This window comes from Fusarium musae, chromosome 8 (genome assembly GCF_019915245.1).
Source record: "Fusarium musae strain F31 chromosome 8, whole genome shotgun sequence".
Taxonomy (NCBI): Eukaryota; Fungi; Ascomycota; class Sordariomycetes; order Hypocreales; family Nectriaceae; genus Fusarium; species Fusarium musae.
Window position 1 is genome coordinate 1,334,469 of NC_058394.1, and position 14,959 is coordinate 1,349,427.

General features: G+C 49.8%; 5 protein-coding genes across 5 annotated transcripts; 3 read left to right on the plus strand and 2 right to left on the minus strand.

The window, feature by feature from the left end:
- Positions 1 to 185: 185 nt before the first annotated feature.
- EXO70 (exocyst complex component exo70) lies at positions 186 to 2,135 on the minus strand (the record flags this gene model as incomplete). Its single annotated transcript, XM_044828237.1, has 2 exons — positions 186 to 1,870; positions 1,922 to 2,135. 2 exons carry the CDS (start codon positions 2,133 to 2,135, stop codon positions 186 to 188), a joined length of 1,899 nt encoding a protein of 632 aa, XP_044676791.1.
- A 498-nt stretch (positions 2,136 to 2,633) lies between these two features.
- J7337_010663 (uncharacterized protein) lies at positions 2,634 to 5,393 on the plus strand (the record flags this gene model as incomplete). Its single annotated transcript, XM_044828238.1, has 3 exons — positions 2,634 to 2,706; positions 2,770 to 5,305; positions 5,360 to 5,393. The coding sequence occupies 3 exons, from the start codon at positions 2,634 to 2,636 to the stop codon at positions 5,391 to 5,393; spliced, it is 2,643 nt and encodes an 880-aa protein (XP_044676792.1).
- A 1,011-nt stretch (positions 5,394 to 6,404) lies between these two features.
- On the plus strand, positions 6,405 to 7,934 carry J7337_010664 (uncharacterized protein; the record flags this gene model as incomplete). Its single annotated transcript, XM_044828239.1, has 2 exons — positions 6,405 to 6,705; positions 6,799 to 7,934. 2 exons carry the CDS (start codon positions 6,405 to 6,407, stop codon positions 7,932 to 7,934), a joined length of 1,437 nt encoding a protein of 478 aa, XP_044676793.1.
- Positions 7,935 to 8,905: 971 nt separating this feature from the next.
- J7337_010665 (uncharacterized protein) lies at positions 8,906 to 10,774 on the plus strand (the record flags this gene model as incomplete). Its single annotated transcript, XM_044828240.1, has 5 exons — positions 8,906 to 8,952; positions 9,018 to 9,309; positions 9,386 to 9,708; positions 9,758 to 10,280; positions 10,331 to 10,774. 5 exons carry the CDS (start codon positions 8,906 to 8,908, stop codon positions 10,772 to 10,774), a joined length of 1,629 nt encoding a protein of 542 aa, XP_044676794.1.
- Positions 10,775 to 11,180: 406 nt separating this feature from the next.
- J7337_010666 (uncharacterized protein) lies at positions 11,181 to 13,127 on the minus strand (the record flags this gene model as incomplete). Its single annotated transcript, XM_044828241.1, has 3 exons — positions 11,181 to 11,307; positions 11,365 to 13,027; positions 13,085 to 13,127. The coding sequence occupies 3 exons, from the start codon at positions 13,125 to 13,127 to the stop codon at positions 11,181 to 11,183; spliced, it is 1,833 nt and encodes a 610-aa protein (XP_044676795.1).
- Between the last annotated feature and the right edge of the window lie 1,832 nt (positions 13,128 to 14,959).

Below are 14,959 nucleotides of genomic sequence, written 5' to 3' on the forward strand. Positions count from 1 at the left end.
GGTTGGTTGGGTGAACCAAGATGGCGACAAGATATTGGTGATAATCATCTGGGATAAGCATCCTTGAACCATGAGCGAAACTGCTGCTATAGGTCGGCAGAATGCGTCGTTCTATTCCTCATCGGCACGTCCCCGTCCATAGTGCCTAAAGGTCTAGGCTCACAATTACCCCCTTTGCCCTATGCTCAGGAAGCCAAACTGGAAAATACAGCGGCAATGGAAGTCTTGTCATATTTGACGTACTTGCCCTTGCCCTTGTCGATTTCATGATACCGGTCCCAAAACCGCTCGTAGAGAGGCTGTAATTTCTGGCGAATGTCCTCCCCAAACATTCGCCGAACTTCCCGCTCCATGCTGTATGATTTGTGTCGAGAAACCATGTCGTCAAATGCGCTATTGAATTGCGTGAACTTGTCTTTGATCCGGTCTTTGTCTTTGCTTCCCAGCCCCTTGACGATCGAAGTAGAGTCGACAGGTCCAGAAGTTGGACGATGTGCACGATTGGTATGTACAGTGTCGAACAGGTGGACGGAAAGGTCTTTGCAAACATCCGTATAAGCTGCCGTTGCCTTTTTACGCCATTGCTCGAGAATATCAAGTTTGTTCTCAAGCAGCCCGCTAAGTTCTGAGCCCTGAACCATTCTTCCAATGATGACAACGCTATTGGCCAGAAATACCCCAGCAACAGCTCTGCTCTTCATGAGCACGCGCGACTTCTGGTCCAAACCAGCGAGGAGCATTTCGATGGTATCAGTGCAGTAATGCGAAAAGATGTCTTTACCATCCGCTCCTATGTCGAAGGATGCTAGACTAGGGATTGCATCGGTCGAGCGTCCGCTGGCTGCCGCGTTGGAGTTCCATCCACCGTCCCCTAATGATATCATTATGCTCGAGATAGGGCGTAGAAAGTGTACCATCGTCTGAAGGCGCTGCATTGTCTCCGAGACGAGGGATATAGGGGCGCCATCCGTGGGTAACATCTGTAGCATGCTGATCTTGCGCCTGGTCTCATCAAGGAGCTCCGCAAGGGATGATTTGGCAGTCTCTCGAACAGGCTTCAGGGCTGCAGCGAGTGCCCCTTTCAATTCTCCGGTGCGTGTTTCGAGCTTGCCCGAGAGAGCCGAGATGATCTCGGTGATTTCATATGCCAGATAACAGTCGGTGTTGAGGTGATTTTTGATATGAGCATTGAGTTCACGCAACGTTCGGGCAAGCTCAGCCATCGCTGCCTGGCAAGTTGACAGGAAGACCACACCCCAATCCTCACGCGAGAAGACACTGCACACATTGTCGTATTCGGAGACAAAAAGGCCCTCCATAGCTTGAGAGTAGGTCCCTATACCGTTGGTCCCCGCACGGTAGACGGCATCTGGGCTCTTCTTCTTGGCGGTGTTGACACTTGCGGCAGCAAGGTTGGCCAAAGATGTTGAGAGGTATGAGCCGCGTACCTCTGCATATATATGGGCGAGCTCAGAGGATCCGCTGTGGTGACTCTCGATGACATATGAATACACCAAACCGAGCCGGGCTATTTTGTCCTGAGGTAGTGTTGGGAAAGGCTTGTCTTTTGTGATAAAGTGCAAGGGCTCGACGGATCGAGGAGTCTCAGCGCGCAGCAGTGTTTCGAAATGGGATTCTAGCTGACTATTGCCAGACTTGATGAGTCGTGTTAGATCGGCCATCGTTTGTTGGTTGGCGCGTAAGTTGGAGGCTTTCATCTCGTTCAAGGCCTTGCCTAGACGTTTGATAGAAGCCAAGTAATTGGAGAGGCCGGCCTTCTCGGGACCGACTCGAATGATTTGCTCTTCGTCATTTTTGCTATCTGCAGGTTGGCGCAATCGGTCGATAGCGGCCAGGACTAAATCAACGTCTACCCAATCGTTAGTTATCAGGATTGGCTGGACATGAGTCTGTTTCTTACTATTTCCCAATATCTGCAGTCGCCTGGTCTCTCCATTCAGAGGCCCTGCAACATCTTGAACACTCTTCCCTGTCGACTCGAGTCGGTTGAGGCATGATTGAATCTTCTTGGTCAATTGTGTCGTCTTTTCGAGCCGGGAATTGAGAACGTCAACCTCAGCCCTTGCTTCTTCATCTAGAGCGGTATGCGCGTTGCCAGAAAGTCCGACCGACATTGTGTACGAACACCGTTGAATAGCATCCGTTCAGGTAGTGGAGTGGCTTATGTGTATGGTGTAGGAAAGGCGTCGTACGGGAGAGATCATTAAGGTTGAGAGTTATGAGTGCTCCGCGTGGAGGATCATGGAGATCCCAGCCTACCTACCATAAGGCAATACAGGCAGGCTTGGCCTCCCTCTTGAAGACCAGGGCCTACCTTAGGTAGGTCATTACGGAAACTGGACTAGCTCTCCCTGCCGAAATAGGGTCCAGTGTAGCCACACATCAGCCACCTCTGGAGGCCAGCTCTTGCTACCACTTTACGCGAGAGAGACGCGTTCTTTGGAAGGGAGCGCGGGCAGGGCCAGCAATTTCGAGCAGCCCCCTAGCAACGCCCCGCCTGGTTTACTTTCACCCCTCGATCTGATTACCGTTCAGTACCTTAACCAGGTTCCATATCGGCATCACTTTTGACCAAGTCGCTCATTGAAACGACAATATAAGGAACCACCGACATGGATTCTTTTATGCTTCAAGATGAAGGCGTGCGCGATCGCATACGTCAAGCGGAGGAATTTCTTGATCCCAGTATGTCCACCGCCTGTTCTCCAAAAAGATGGATCGTTGTGCCTGGCTAACTCTTTTCTGCAGATGATCCTCAAGTCCGAAGTTATCGATCCGATATTATTCTTATGCTACAAAAAAACCAGCGTCGATTGACCGTTAATCTCGATCATGTGCGCAACCACAGCCCGGACCTCGCACAGGGCCTCTTACAGCAGCCCTTCGATTTCACTCTGGCTTTTGATCAAGCCCTGAAAAACATCGTCCAAACCATTCCACAGGCACGGCCTGACCAGACCGCAAAAGACACAATCTATTACTGTGCTTGGGCTGGCAGCTTTGGCTTGAACGCTTGCAATCCCCGTACATTGTCGTCTCATCTCCTCAACTACATGGTCTCTATCGAGGGTATTGTCACTCGATGTTCTCTCATCCGCCCCAAGGTCGTGAAGAGTGTTCACTACAATGAGAAAAAAGACATGTTTCATTTTCGCGAGTACCAGGATCAGACCATGACCAACGGTGTTACCACTTCAAGCGTCTACCCTCGCGAGGACGACGACGGCAACCCGCTTATTACAGAGTATGGCTTTTGTACATACCGAGACCACCAGACCATCTCCATCCAGGAAATGCCCGAGCGAGCACCAGCAGGGCAGCTCCCCCGCGGAGTTGATGCAATACTAGACGATGACCTTGTCGACAGTGTGAAGCCCGGCGACCGAGTGCAGCTCGTTGGCATTTATCGAACGCTGGGCAACCGCAATACCAATCACAACAGTGCTCTCTTCAAAACAATGATTCTGACGAATAATGTTGTCTTGTTATCTTCGAAGTCTGGAGGTGGTGTGGCGACTGCAACCATTACAGATACCGACATTCGTAACATCAACAAGGTGGCCAAGAAGAAGAACCTTCTGGAGCTACTCTCCCAATCGCTTGCCCCCAGTATCTACGGGCACGATTATGTCAAGAAGGCCATCTTACTCATGCTTTTGGGTGGTATGGAGAAAAACCTCGAGAATGGAACACATCTGCGTGGAGATATCAACATTCTGATGGTCGGTGACCCGTCCACTGCTAAATCTCAGCTGCTACGTTTCGTCCTCAATACTGCACCGCTCGCGATAGCAACAACTGGTCGTGGCTCCTCGGGTGTTGGTCTCACTGCAGCAGTAACTTCTGATAAGGAGACGGGTGAGCGCCGACTGGAGGCCGGTGCCATGGTTATGGCTGACCGTGGTGTCGTTTGTATCGACGAATTCGATAAGATGTCAGACGTGGACAGAGTTGCGATCCACGAAGTTATGGAACAGCAGACTGTTACCATCGCAAAAGCGGGTATTCACACATCGTTGAATGCTCGTTGTAGTGTTGTTGCTGCTGCTAACCCTATTTTTGGTCAATATGACCCTCACAAGGATCCTCACAAAAACATCGCACTGCCTGACTCTCTGCTCTCACGTTTCGATTTACTGTTTGTCGTCACAGATGACATCGAGGATACACGAGACCGGCACGTATCGGAACATGTCCTTCGTATGCACCGGTATCGCCAGCCAGGAACTGAAGAAGGTGCTCCTGTGCGTGAGCAAGGTGGGCAGTCTCTGGGGGTCTCAGCTTCAAACCAAACTGAGTCCCAGGGGCCAACCGAAGTCTACCAAAAGTATGATGCAATGCTACATTCTGGTGTCACAGTCACATCTGGTCGCGGTTCAAACAAGAAGCCCGAAATCCTTAGCATCCCATTCATGAAGAAGTACATCCAATATGCGAAGACGAGAATCAAGCCCATTCTGACACAAGAGGCTTCTGATCGCATCGCTGATATTTATGTCGGTCTACGGAACGACGAGATGGAGGGCAACCAGCGAAGGACCAGTCCTCTGACCGTCCGTACTCTGGAGACCATCATTCGTCTTGCCACAGCACATGCCAAATCCCGCTTGTCAAACAGGGTGGAGGAGCGCGATGCGGCTGCTGCAGAGGGTATCTTACGCTTCGCTCTTTTCAAGGAAGTTGTTGAAGAATCGCGGAAGAAGCGGAGAAAGACTCAAACAGTTGACTTTGCATCATCCAGCGACGAGAGTTCCAGTGATGATGATGAAGATGACGATGGTGACATTGCCAATGCCACGCAATCAAACAGGTCGACTTCGAGGGCTACACGCAACAGCAGTCGCCTCCAAGCGAGAGAAACTAGTGACACTGCCCGGTCTAGCAGAGAACCTGATGTTCCTGAGGATGACTCGCAAAGCACATTGCGAAGATCTAGCCGGCGAACACAAGACCAGTCACAATCGCAGGCTTCATTTGCATCGTCAATTCCGGCCTCTCAGCTACCATCCTCGAACCAGCTAGAGTCGCTGGATGGCGACGAGGACCTTGCCACCGGTGCTGCGGCACTGGCGATTGATGATGCTCCCATCACATCTGAGCGACTGACAGCCTTCCGAACAGCCCTTGGTCAGCTTCTCAACACAGACCTGTTTGAAGATGACGCGGCCGAGCTGGACGCAGTCGTGGAGGCGGTGAATAAAAAGATTGGGAACCGTCGCGATGCATTTGATAAAGGAGAGGCTACAAAGGCGCTCCAGAAAATGGGAGAGGCAAACCAGATTATGTAAGTCTCTTTATTGCAAGCACCCACGCGTTGACTTACTAACATTCATTTCAGGTTCACGGAGGGAGATCTTGTGTACAAGATCTAAATATGGTAACGAGTCGGCAATACGAGGCGATCGACCGGCGTTGGTGGGATTTGTTTTGGTGCATCTATTGGTAGGCTTGATACTACTATGAAGTTGATAACGACATGTATGACACGATGTTGGTCGAATTATGTAGTTAATGATTGATGCTAGGTGAATAGAATTCCACAAGGTTTGTAATGGCCTCTCTCAATACCTTAATCGAGACCTTGATACTGGGAGCTACTGTATGTACAATTTGTGGACAATAAGCCTGCCTAATATGGAACATGCTGGCGGTTGAGCCGAGCCAAGAGGAGGAATTGACCAGGATAAGAGAAGCTCCAAATCTCCCGTAAATATTAAGCCACGTATCAAGTACTCAAGATATGATACACAAAGAGTCTTTGAGTGAATTCAAGAGGTGCGCTCTTGACCAACAACAATAAGGTCCGATGATATGTTCTGTTCGCTAGTTACCTTACTGACCGACCTAAAGAGGACACCTTCTGTACGTAACCTTCCTTACGTGTACCAACGTGGGCAGCAGTTAGGTCCGATGTGCCCAGCCCACCACGGACACCGCTTAATAAACGGAAGTCGCTTAGAATCGCTCACTCATCCGTTCTCTTTGAAAGTTAGTCCATCTCTTTCCGTATCAGCAACTCTAGCCTACCTATACAACGATTCTATAAAGGAATCACAGCTTATACATAGGTACTCGAGTCACAGTAGTTCCCAGCATAAAAAAAAAACTGACCCTGGTATAGCAAAATTAAGCGTCTGAACCCCTGTTTTTCATGATCCGATTCGCTTTCATACTCAACACTCTGACCGCGAACTCCACCAACTGTTAAATATTTCTATTCCTGACCAGTCTATGAGCCGATACTGTACAGTTCCGCGGCAGAAAAGACCTTCATCTATCGAATAGCCAGTGTCTTTTTTTAGCGAGTTTCTTGCCGGTTCAAGGCCTGTCTCGCACCCTTTCACACAACTGGTCATTATCTTACCATCCATCTCAAGAGCATCATGGCAGATGTAGCCGAAACTCCAGAGATTGGGCTGCCTATTGATAGCAAGGAAGCTGTTGTTGTAGAGGAAGAGAAAGACATAGACCAAACGAAATCTGAAGATGCAGATGAACACAAAAACGGTGATGTACGTGCATCAGGCACTGAACCAGCACCTGAACCAGAGGCAAAGCCAGGGCCAGAAGCAGATAATCCCCCAAAACATCCCCCGTTGGCCATAATTGAGGGCAAGGTCAGCGACTCGTCAGGCGAAGAAGCTGTCCCAATCGATTTTGTTACAATGGGCATGTTTATAATTGGTGAGAAGATTCATTAACCTACCTTAGCCAGCGCCCTTGTCTACAAAACTGTTGTGTTACTCGGATCAGACACTAACTAACTTGACTGGAAAGACGATATCGACTTCATCCCGCCAACTCCGCCCGTCAAAGACATCCTTGGTGGCGCTGGTACCTACTCAGCCCTTGGAGCTCGCCTGTTCTCACCCCCACCCAAATCTGTGTCAGTTGGCTGGATTGTCGATCAGGGCTCAGATTTCCCGCCCTCTCTCTCTACGCTCATCGATAGCTGGTCCACCTCGGCTCTGTTCCGTCATGACGGGCTTCGCTTGACCACGCGTGGCTGGAACGGCTATGAAGGCACTACCGAGAAGCGAGCTTTCAGATACCTGACTCCCAAAAAGCGCTTGACTGCTCAGGATCTGACACCACCACTGCTTAAATCACGGTCCTTCCACCTGATATGCTCCCCAAATCGATGTAGGGATCTTGTCTCCGAGATCACCTCACTTCGAAAGAAGGTCATGGCCCCTGAGACATATACCAAACCCATCTTCATCTGGGAACCTGTGCCTGATCTGTGTACCCCTGACGAGTTGCTCAATTGCACCAACTGCTTACCTCTTGTCGATATCTGCAGCCCGAACCATGCAGAATTGGCTGGGTTCATGGGTGACAGTGGACTTGATCCAGAAACAGGTGAGATCTCTACCATTGCTGTAGAAAGAGCCTGCGAGCAGCTTCTTGCAAGCATGCCTCTGCAGTCATTCTCTCTTGTCATCCGTGCTGGCGAGAAGGGATGCTACATCGCGAAGAATGGAGGAAGAAAGCGAGGCCGTGACCCCAAGACGACCAAGCGACGGAAGAAAGATTATGTTAGGGGTGGCCTTCAGCCAGACACGGATATGGAGGCTTTGTTTGCCGGCCTTCTCCAAGATGCTGATGGGATTGTGGCTCGCGAAGAGATCGAGGTCGATCCTGGTGTCGAGAAATGGGTTCCCGCCTATCACACTGACCCATCCAAAGTGGTTGATCCTACGGGAGGTGGGAATACCTTCTTAGGCGGCCTCGGTGTGGCTCTGGCCCGAGGCGAGAGCCTTGAGGACGCTGTAGCTTGTGCCACTGTTGCCGCAAGCTTCGCCATTGAGCAGGTCGGTGTTCCAACGATTGGTAGAGATGCTGAAGGCCGCGAGGCCTGGAATGGACATAATGTTGAGGACCGTCTCCGCGAATTTCGCAAACGTCTATGAATGAAACGAAACATTGAGTATACTACATCACAAACTATATTATAAAATGAGGATGGGCTATAGCGATTTTAGAATAATGAGAACAAGGCACATTTGTATAGGGACTCAGGCTCGAGTCAGCCATAAACTGGTCCAAGTAACCCATTTATTTGTATGGAAGGTCTATGGAGTACGGAGTACGGACGAGTACCAGTCTGGATGTCTGGGTTTGCGTCTATTATATCAGTCGGCGCTGGGTTGCCCGGTTCCGGCGTTGATGGAATGTCTCCCTATGTATCCGTACCAAAGGCAAGCTGTTGCGATACTTACCCAGCTTGGGAGGTGTTCAAGTCTTGGGTTGTCGTCCCTCTAGGTTAGGTTACCTTAGCCACGTCTTTGGAGCTTAGGTGGCCGATTTGTGGAATATACTTAGACAGTACTCGTCCCCACGTCACTCGAGGCGCCCAGCGTAAAGTATACTTGTCGTATATTACGTACTGCTTCCCCTGTCCCTACCTAGAATAGGACCTAAGGTAGGTACCTAACTTAGTAGGTAGTTAGTAGTCATCCATCCCTATTTGGATCTTGAACCTCCTGGACCGAGCTCCAATCACCTCACCTCGTCTCATCTTCAATATCTACCTAGCTACCTCCCCTACCTGTTCAATTGTCTGTTGCTGAACTTCCTTTTAATTGCATACCTAGCGAAAGAAACAGCATTGATTCAGCCAATCACTAAGCTTGCTGTTCTTTTTCTTGCAATTTTGCGTGGCATTAGCCAGGAACCTGCGACCTATAAGTTGAAAGCTACTCCAAGTTTCGTTTTGCGCAATCAGTGCAAAGCAACTATCCTGTTGCCTGAGCACGCCGCTGACACCCGATCAACTATTCCTTCAGGGGCCTAAGCATATCTTCACCTTATTGTGTTTTCAGTAGAACGCTTTCAGTCCGGCACCTCGACCAAATAACAACCCAACGGCCGATTATCCAACATGGCTGCTAACAGTCAGATGCACAATTTAACCACGCTCATCAAGAGGTAAGCTCTTTACGCTCGTTGCGTTGTCAGTCCAAGATGTGCAGACGCTGATAAACGCCATCCAGGCTTGAAGCTGCAACTTCGCGCCTCGAAGATATCGCTTCTTCGACCGAGCCTCCTGCCGATGCCACCGTTCTCAACCAGGCGATACCTTCACCTCCAAACCCCTCCTTAGCCGCTCCTCCTCCTCCGCCAGCCGCTTCCGATTCCAAGGCCACTACTCCTGCTGCCACGAAGCCCGAACCTGTCGCCGAGCCGCTGCCAGAATCTATCGAGGAATTTGATGCTTTCCTAAACACTTCCGTTGATAAATATGTGAAGCTGAGCCACCAGCTAGGAGGATTGGTAGCTGAGCAGGTACGCACAACCATCTGAAGGATTATGAACACGCAAAGCCTTCTACGGGCAGAGACTAATCATGGTATAACACTAGGCTGCGCTCGTCAAATCTGGTTTTCAAGAGCAGCGCAAGTTTCTGCTGATTTCCACAAAGGCGAAGAAGCCAAACCTCTCCGGACCTGATCTGCCGGTATATGAGAGCCTCATCAAACCCATCAACGAGGCACTGATGGCTGTTACCGAGCTCAAAGACGCCAACCGTCCTAGCCCTATGTACACGCAACTCAGCACTGTCTCCGATGGTATCATGGTTCTGGCATGGGTTACTATCGACACTCGCCCCTATAAGCACGTGGACGAGTGCCTTGGCTCGGCTCAATTCTTTGGGAACAGAGTTCTAAAGGAGCAGAAGGATAAGTAAGTAAGTCACTTGGCTTGAGCGGATCAACTTTAACCATACTATCAGGGACTCCAAGCAGATCGAATGGGTTCAGAGCTTCTATCAGATGTTCCGCGATCTTGCCGATTATGTCAAGCAATACTTCCCAACAGGCATTCCATGGAATTCGAATGGCCAACCTGCTCAGGAAGTTCTCAAGTCATTGTCTGCTGGTTCCGCGCCCGCTTCCGTTCCCACTGCCCCGGCACCTGCTGGTGGTGGTGCTCCTCCCCCCCCTCCCCCTCCCCCTCCTCCTCCTGGCCCTCCCCCTGTTCTCGATATCAAGACAGATGATGCTCCTGCGCCTGCATCATCTGGTGGGTTCGGAGCTGTCTTCTCAGAGCTCAACAAGGGCGACGCTGTCACCAAGGGTCTGCGTAAAGTGGATAAGTCCGAAATGACGCACAAGAATCCGTCACTTCGCAGTGGCTCAACGGTTTCAAGTGGTCAGAGGGGTAAGAGCCCTGCTCCCGGCAAGAAGCCCAAGCCCGAGAGTATGCGTATCAAGAAGCCAGCCAAGAAGGAACTAGAAGGCAATAAGTGGACTATTGTATGTTCTATGTGCGAAAAGTGTGGTAGCATGTTGCTAACTTTCACCAGGAAAACTACGAGAAAGAGGCCGAGCCAATTGAGATTGAGGCCTCACTTACACACTCGGTTCTCATTAGCCGTTGTAACAACACCACCATCATTGTCAGGGGCAAGGCCAACCAGGTCACAGTCGAGAATTCCACTCGTCTGTCCTTGATCGTTGATACCCTTGTTTCGACAGTCGATGTTGTCAAAGCCAACAACTTTGCTCTTCAGGTCATGGGCACTATCCCAACTGTCATGTTGGATCAGGTTGACAGTGCCCAGATCTACTTCAGCAAGGAGAGTATAGGAACCAAGGTTTTCACCAGCAAATCAGCAGGTGTCAACCTCAACGTTATTTCTGGCCAAGACGATGACTACAAGGAGGTGCCCCTGCCTTCGCAAATCTGCTCCTATTACGACGAGTCTAAGGGGGACTTGGTCAACGAAATTGTGGCCCATGCTGGCTAAAACAGATGGTACATACCTTGGATCCCCATATGCAGGAGTAGGACAGGTAGGATATTCCGAACAATTTTCTGTGGTGTAGTTATTTGGGCCCGCATCACATGTATCTAGACGTGTAATGGCAGCTAACACCGGGAGTGAAGGGTGCCTCTTTTTAGAAGTTTGGAACCTTTTCCAATCATTGGTTTGGCTGTGTAATCTATGCTGCCTTTGCTAAGAAAAAGAAAAAAAAAAACATGTCGCTCTGATATCTAGTGCCATCTATATGACATCGCACAAAAAGACGGTCAAGTCTAGAGTACATTGTCCAACAAGCAAAAACGCCGTCAATCTGAACCGCGACAGTATGCCAATCCATCCAACAGCAAGAGACTCCTTCCGCCTGAGAAATATGTTGCAGTGTGTATATTTACAGTTTAGCCTTGGGGGGCTCCAGAGTAGGCGTGAGCAGCTCGCGCATATCGTTAGCTGCTTCGTTGAGGTAGTAGCTCATGCGGTCGCTGCCCAGACCCTTGGAAACGACATTGAAGTTGAGACTATCGTCATATTAGTAGAGTTCTTTCTCCATTGGTATTTTGAGGTGCAATATATACCTGTTCTCGTTGATCATGTATGCAATACCAAAACCAGCATCAATGACCTGGCTCCAACCGTAACCGTTGAAGAACTCTGAGCTAAGCTGAGAGGTGGACAAGTGCCATGAGCTGGAGTAGCTGTATGCGGGATCCTGGTAGATGGCAGGGACCTCTTGGCCGGGTTCGAGAAGCTTCTTAAGACCGAAGAGATGTCGATCGACTCCCTTACCATCGGAGGCGGCGGTGATGTATTCCACATGGGCATTGATGGCTTTGCGGAAGAGGTCCACGCGTGTCTTGTCGTCAATGGAGGAATCAGACATGGACTTGACCCAGGCAACAGAGTCGTCAGAGACAGTTCGGCAGGTCTCGGTACGTCCAAGTTGGAAACGTCGGACAGCAGCAGACTCATAAGTAGGTCGACTCTTGCCATACATCTTGTAGTAGGCGAGTTGGATAACCATCTGAACATAAGCATCAGGAGAGCACTTGAACTTCTTGATCAGGCCCTTTCCGTAGCCCTGATAGGCCTGAACGGCGAGCTGGTGCTTGCTGATGACATCGTTGAAGTCCTTGGTTGCACGATCAATCTCGCTCTGTACTTCTTTTGTGATATCGAACTTGAGGACTTGTGGTTCCGGCAAGTTGGATCGGATGCTGGGATCCGAGAAATCAAGCTTATTTCCAAAGATGAGGTCGTTGACGTAGTCGTTGAGGCGATGAGTGGGAGTACCGTCCATCATGGAGTGCTCGCCCATGAAGCCAGAAGTGCCATTGTCGTTGACAATGAACTGCAGAGGCTTGTCGTACCAGCGGTTAGCACCATCACCGTGCCAGTATTGGTGAGCACGCTCCTCGAGTGTGACTGGAGCCGCATCGTCAAGGCAAACCACGAAAGAGGACGACTCAATAGCCTCGAGAGCGTCCTTGTTCTTGGGGCTGGCCTTGAGCAAAATGTCACGAGCGTCAGTCCAGACATCTCTGTTCTCTGAAGTAAGAGCGCCAACAGCAGGAACACGCTGGGCAAGCTCATAGACACGCTTGAATTGCTGCTCAAGCTCTGAAGTGTTGAGCTGCTTTCCATTAACCTCGTGTTGGATCTTGAAGAACTGGTTCTTGCGAATAGCAATAATGTGCTTGTTTTCCTCAGCTGAGAACTTAACAGGGTAGTCGGCTGGCTTAGCCGCAACACGAGAAGCGTTGAACATCCACTTGTAGCTATCCATACAGATAGGCAACTTCTTCATGTACTCTGGCTCAAGGGTGCCGGCGTCAACCTGCTTCTTGAACTCGAGGGCAGAGGTTGTGATGGCAGCAGCTCGCTTAGCGGGGTCTCTTCTTCGTCGGTCGTCCCTGTGAGAGTAGAAGTAGCTGACGTAGGGGACGACGGGATCGCGGTATGAGAGATAGGCCGCATCGTTCCACCACTCGTAAATCCAGTTCTTGGTATTGGGGTCCTCGCGCTTGGCCACCAACTTCTCCTGAAGCTTGGAGCCAACACCACCAGGGCGGACAAACTCCTCGACGGCCTTCTTGCTCGCCTCGTACTCGCTGGCAGATAGCAAGGGGTGGAGCGACTTGAGATAACGCTTCGCAGTCTCCTCAAGTGTTGGGACGGGCAATTGAGGAAGGGAGTCTTGCCATCGCAGCATGGGTCCCTTGGAATGGTTCTCAACATAGCCTACTCGTAATTTGTATCAGCACGAAGTAGTTCAGGCTTGTGGGGGATAGTGCATACCTGAGGATGCGGCGGAGCTGCTAGCTCGCTTTGAGGGGGCCATAATGAGAGTTTGCGCCTGTTTTCTCAAATTGTCAGATACGATTATCGGTCAGAGCAGGCGAGTTTCATGGTGAAGTGGGCAAAAGATTATTGACTTGAGTGGAAGAGCTGCTATGATGCCTGTTCATCCAACTCTCATGGATCCGGGCGAGTGGAGCATTCGATCACAAGCAAGCAATCCTAGGACCCGAGTTCCTAGATCCTACCGCCCGCCCGCCAATGACTCGGCATCCATCCATGAGAGAGAACTAGAGGAGCGGAGAGGAGAGGAGAGGAGAGGAGAGGATAGCAGATAGAATGCCATGCCTTTTCTCCTTGTCGACCACATGCAAAGATGCTTCCTTATAACGAGCAAAGGGGTTGACTTACGGCGCGTGTCTTGGTGAAGTTACGGAAGCTGTTCCTAAGGGCGGGCGAGCGGGCTGAAGTCAACAACATGGCCAACGCGAAAGACAAGCGATCAAAGAAGAAGAGTAGGAAAGGTCGAGACGAGAGCCGAGATGAGATGGGGTAGATATGTATGTATGCGACAAATATTTGTCAAGCCTCTTTCTATATTGTAACCGCAAGCAATAGTGCCGGTTTCGCACACGACGCTTATTGCTCTGGCCTCGGCTCAGAAGACGGCAAGCTTCCAGAATGGAGTCGATTGTACCTCCGTAGAGTAAGTAGGTACTGTAGGGCCCTGACAAGGGTCACTAGATTAGACTGGATTGGATTGGATTGGATTGGATGGGATGGGATAGACAGAACTAGTCTAGACAGACAGGCGCAACGATATCAGCCAGGGCAGCGCGAGACTTGTTATGGAGTAACTTAGTACTAGTACTGTATGTCAGGTATGTAAGTAATAAGTTAGTTGATACATACGACGTTTGCTTGTGACCGAGACGTCACCCGCCCGGGCCCCTCAAAAGCCTTGGGCCGAGGTACCAACTTTCAAGGGCCGACGGGATGGATTGATGATTGATCACTGATCCGGATTGTATCCATGCCTATGCCCACCCCAGCCAATCACGTCTTGTATCTATGCTCCGTATACCTTTACCTAGATCCACCATCTCCGAGGCAATCAATCACTGGGCTTGAGCCTCTTCTGGGGACTATAAGGTCGGGTACCTTGGGCAGGCATCGCCGCCTGTTTCAACTACAAGGGTCAGACAAAGTCGAAGCATTTTCCCATCATGAGGTCGTCCGTCAGTCAGCTTATTATGCTCTGTCTTTAGAGTGCTCACATGTCTCCAGTCCTTTTTCACAAGTAGTCAAGGCCTGAATCTAGGGTACATACCTACCCCCGGTTTTCCTTGATCGTGGGGAAGTGGAGAGAGCTCATCTCCATTTGATGTTACATACTACACACTTGCTCCCTTGGTCCATCGTCCATTGACATCTTCCAAAAACCCTTAAATCGTCATACGGAGAGAGTATTAGGTAGGAACTTGGGCCTATTACACTGTGCCTTGTATACTGTCTCTTTCCCGTGTGCCCGACCATTGATTGATTGATTGATTGATTGATTGATTGATTGATTGATTGATTGATTGATTGATTGATTGATTGATTGATTGATTGATTGATTGATTGATTGATTGATTGATTGATTGATTGATTGATTGATTGATTGATTGATTGATTGATTGATTGATTGATTGATTGATGTGGCCTGGCATTCACAATATGAACTGCCTCAATCAATTATTGCAAACAGAAAAACTCAACATACTTAATACAATCTGATAGCCATGGATTACATAACAAGAGAGAGAGAGAGAGAGATCGGCAGAGAGCATAACAGCTAACATAAAACATTCCAATTCGCCAATTTACAACCCA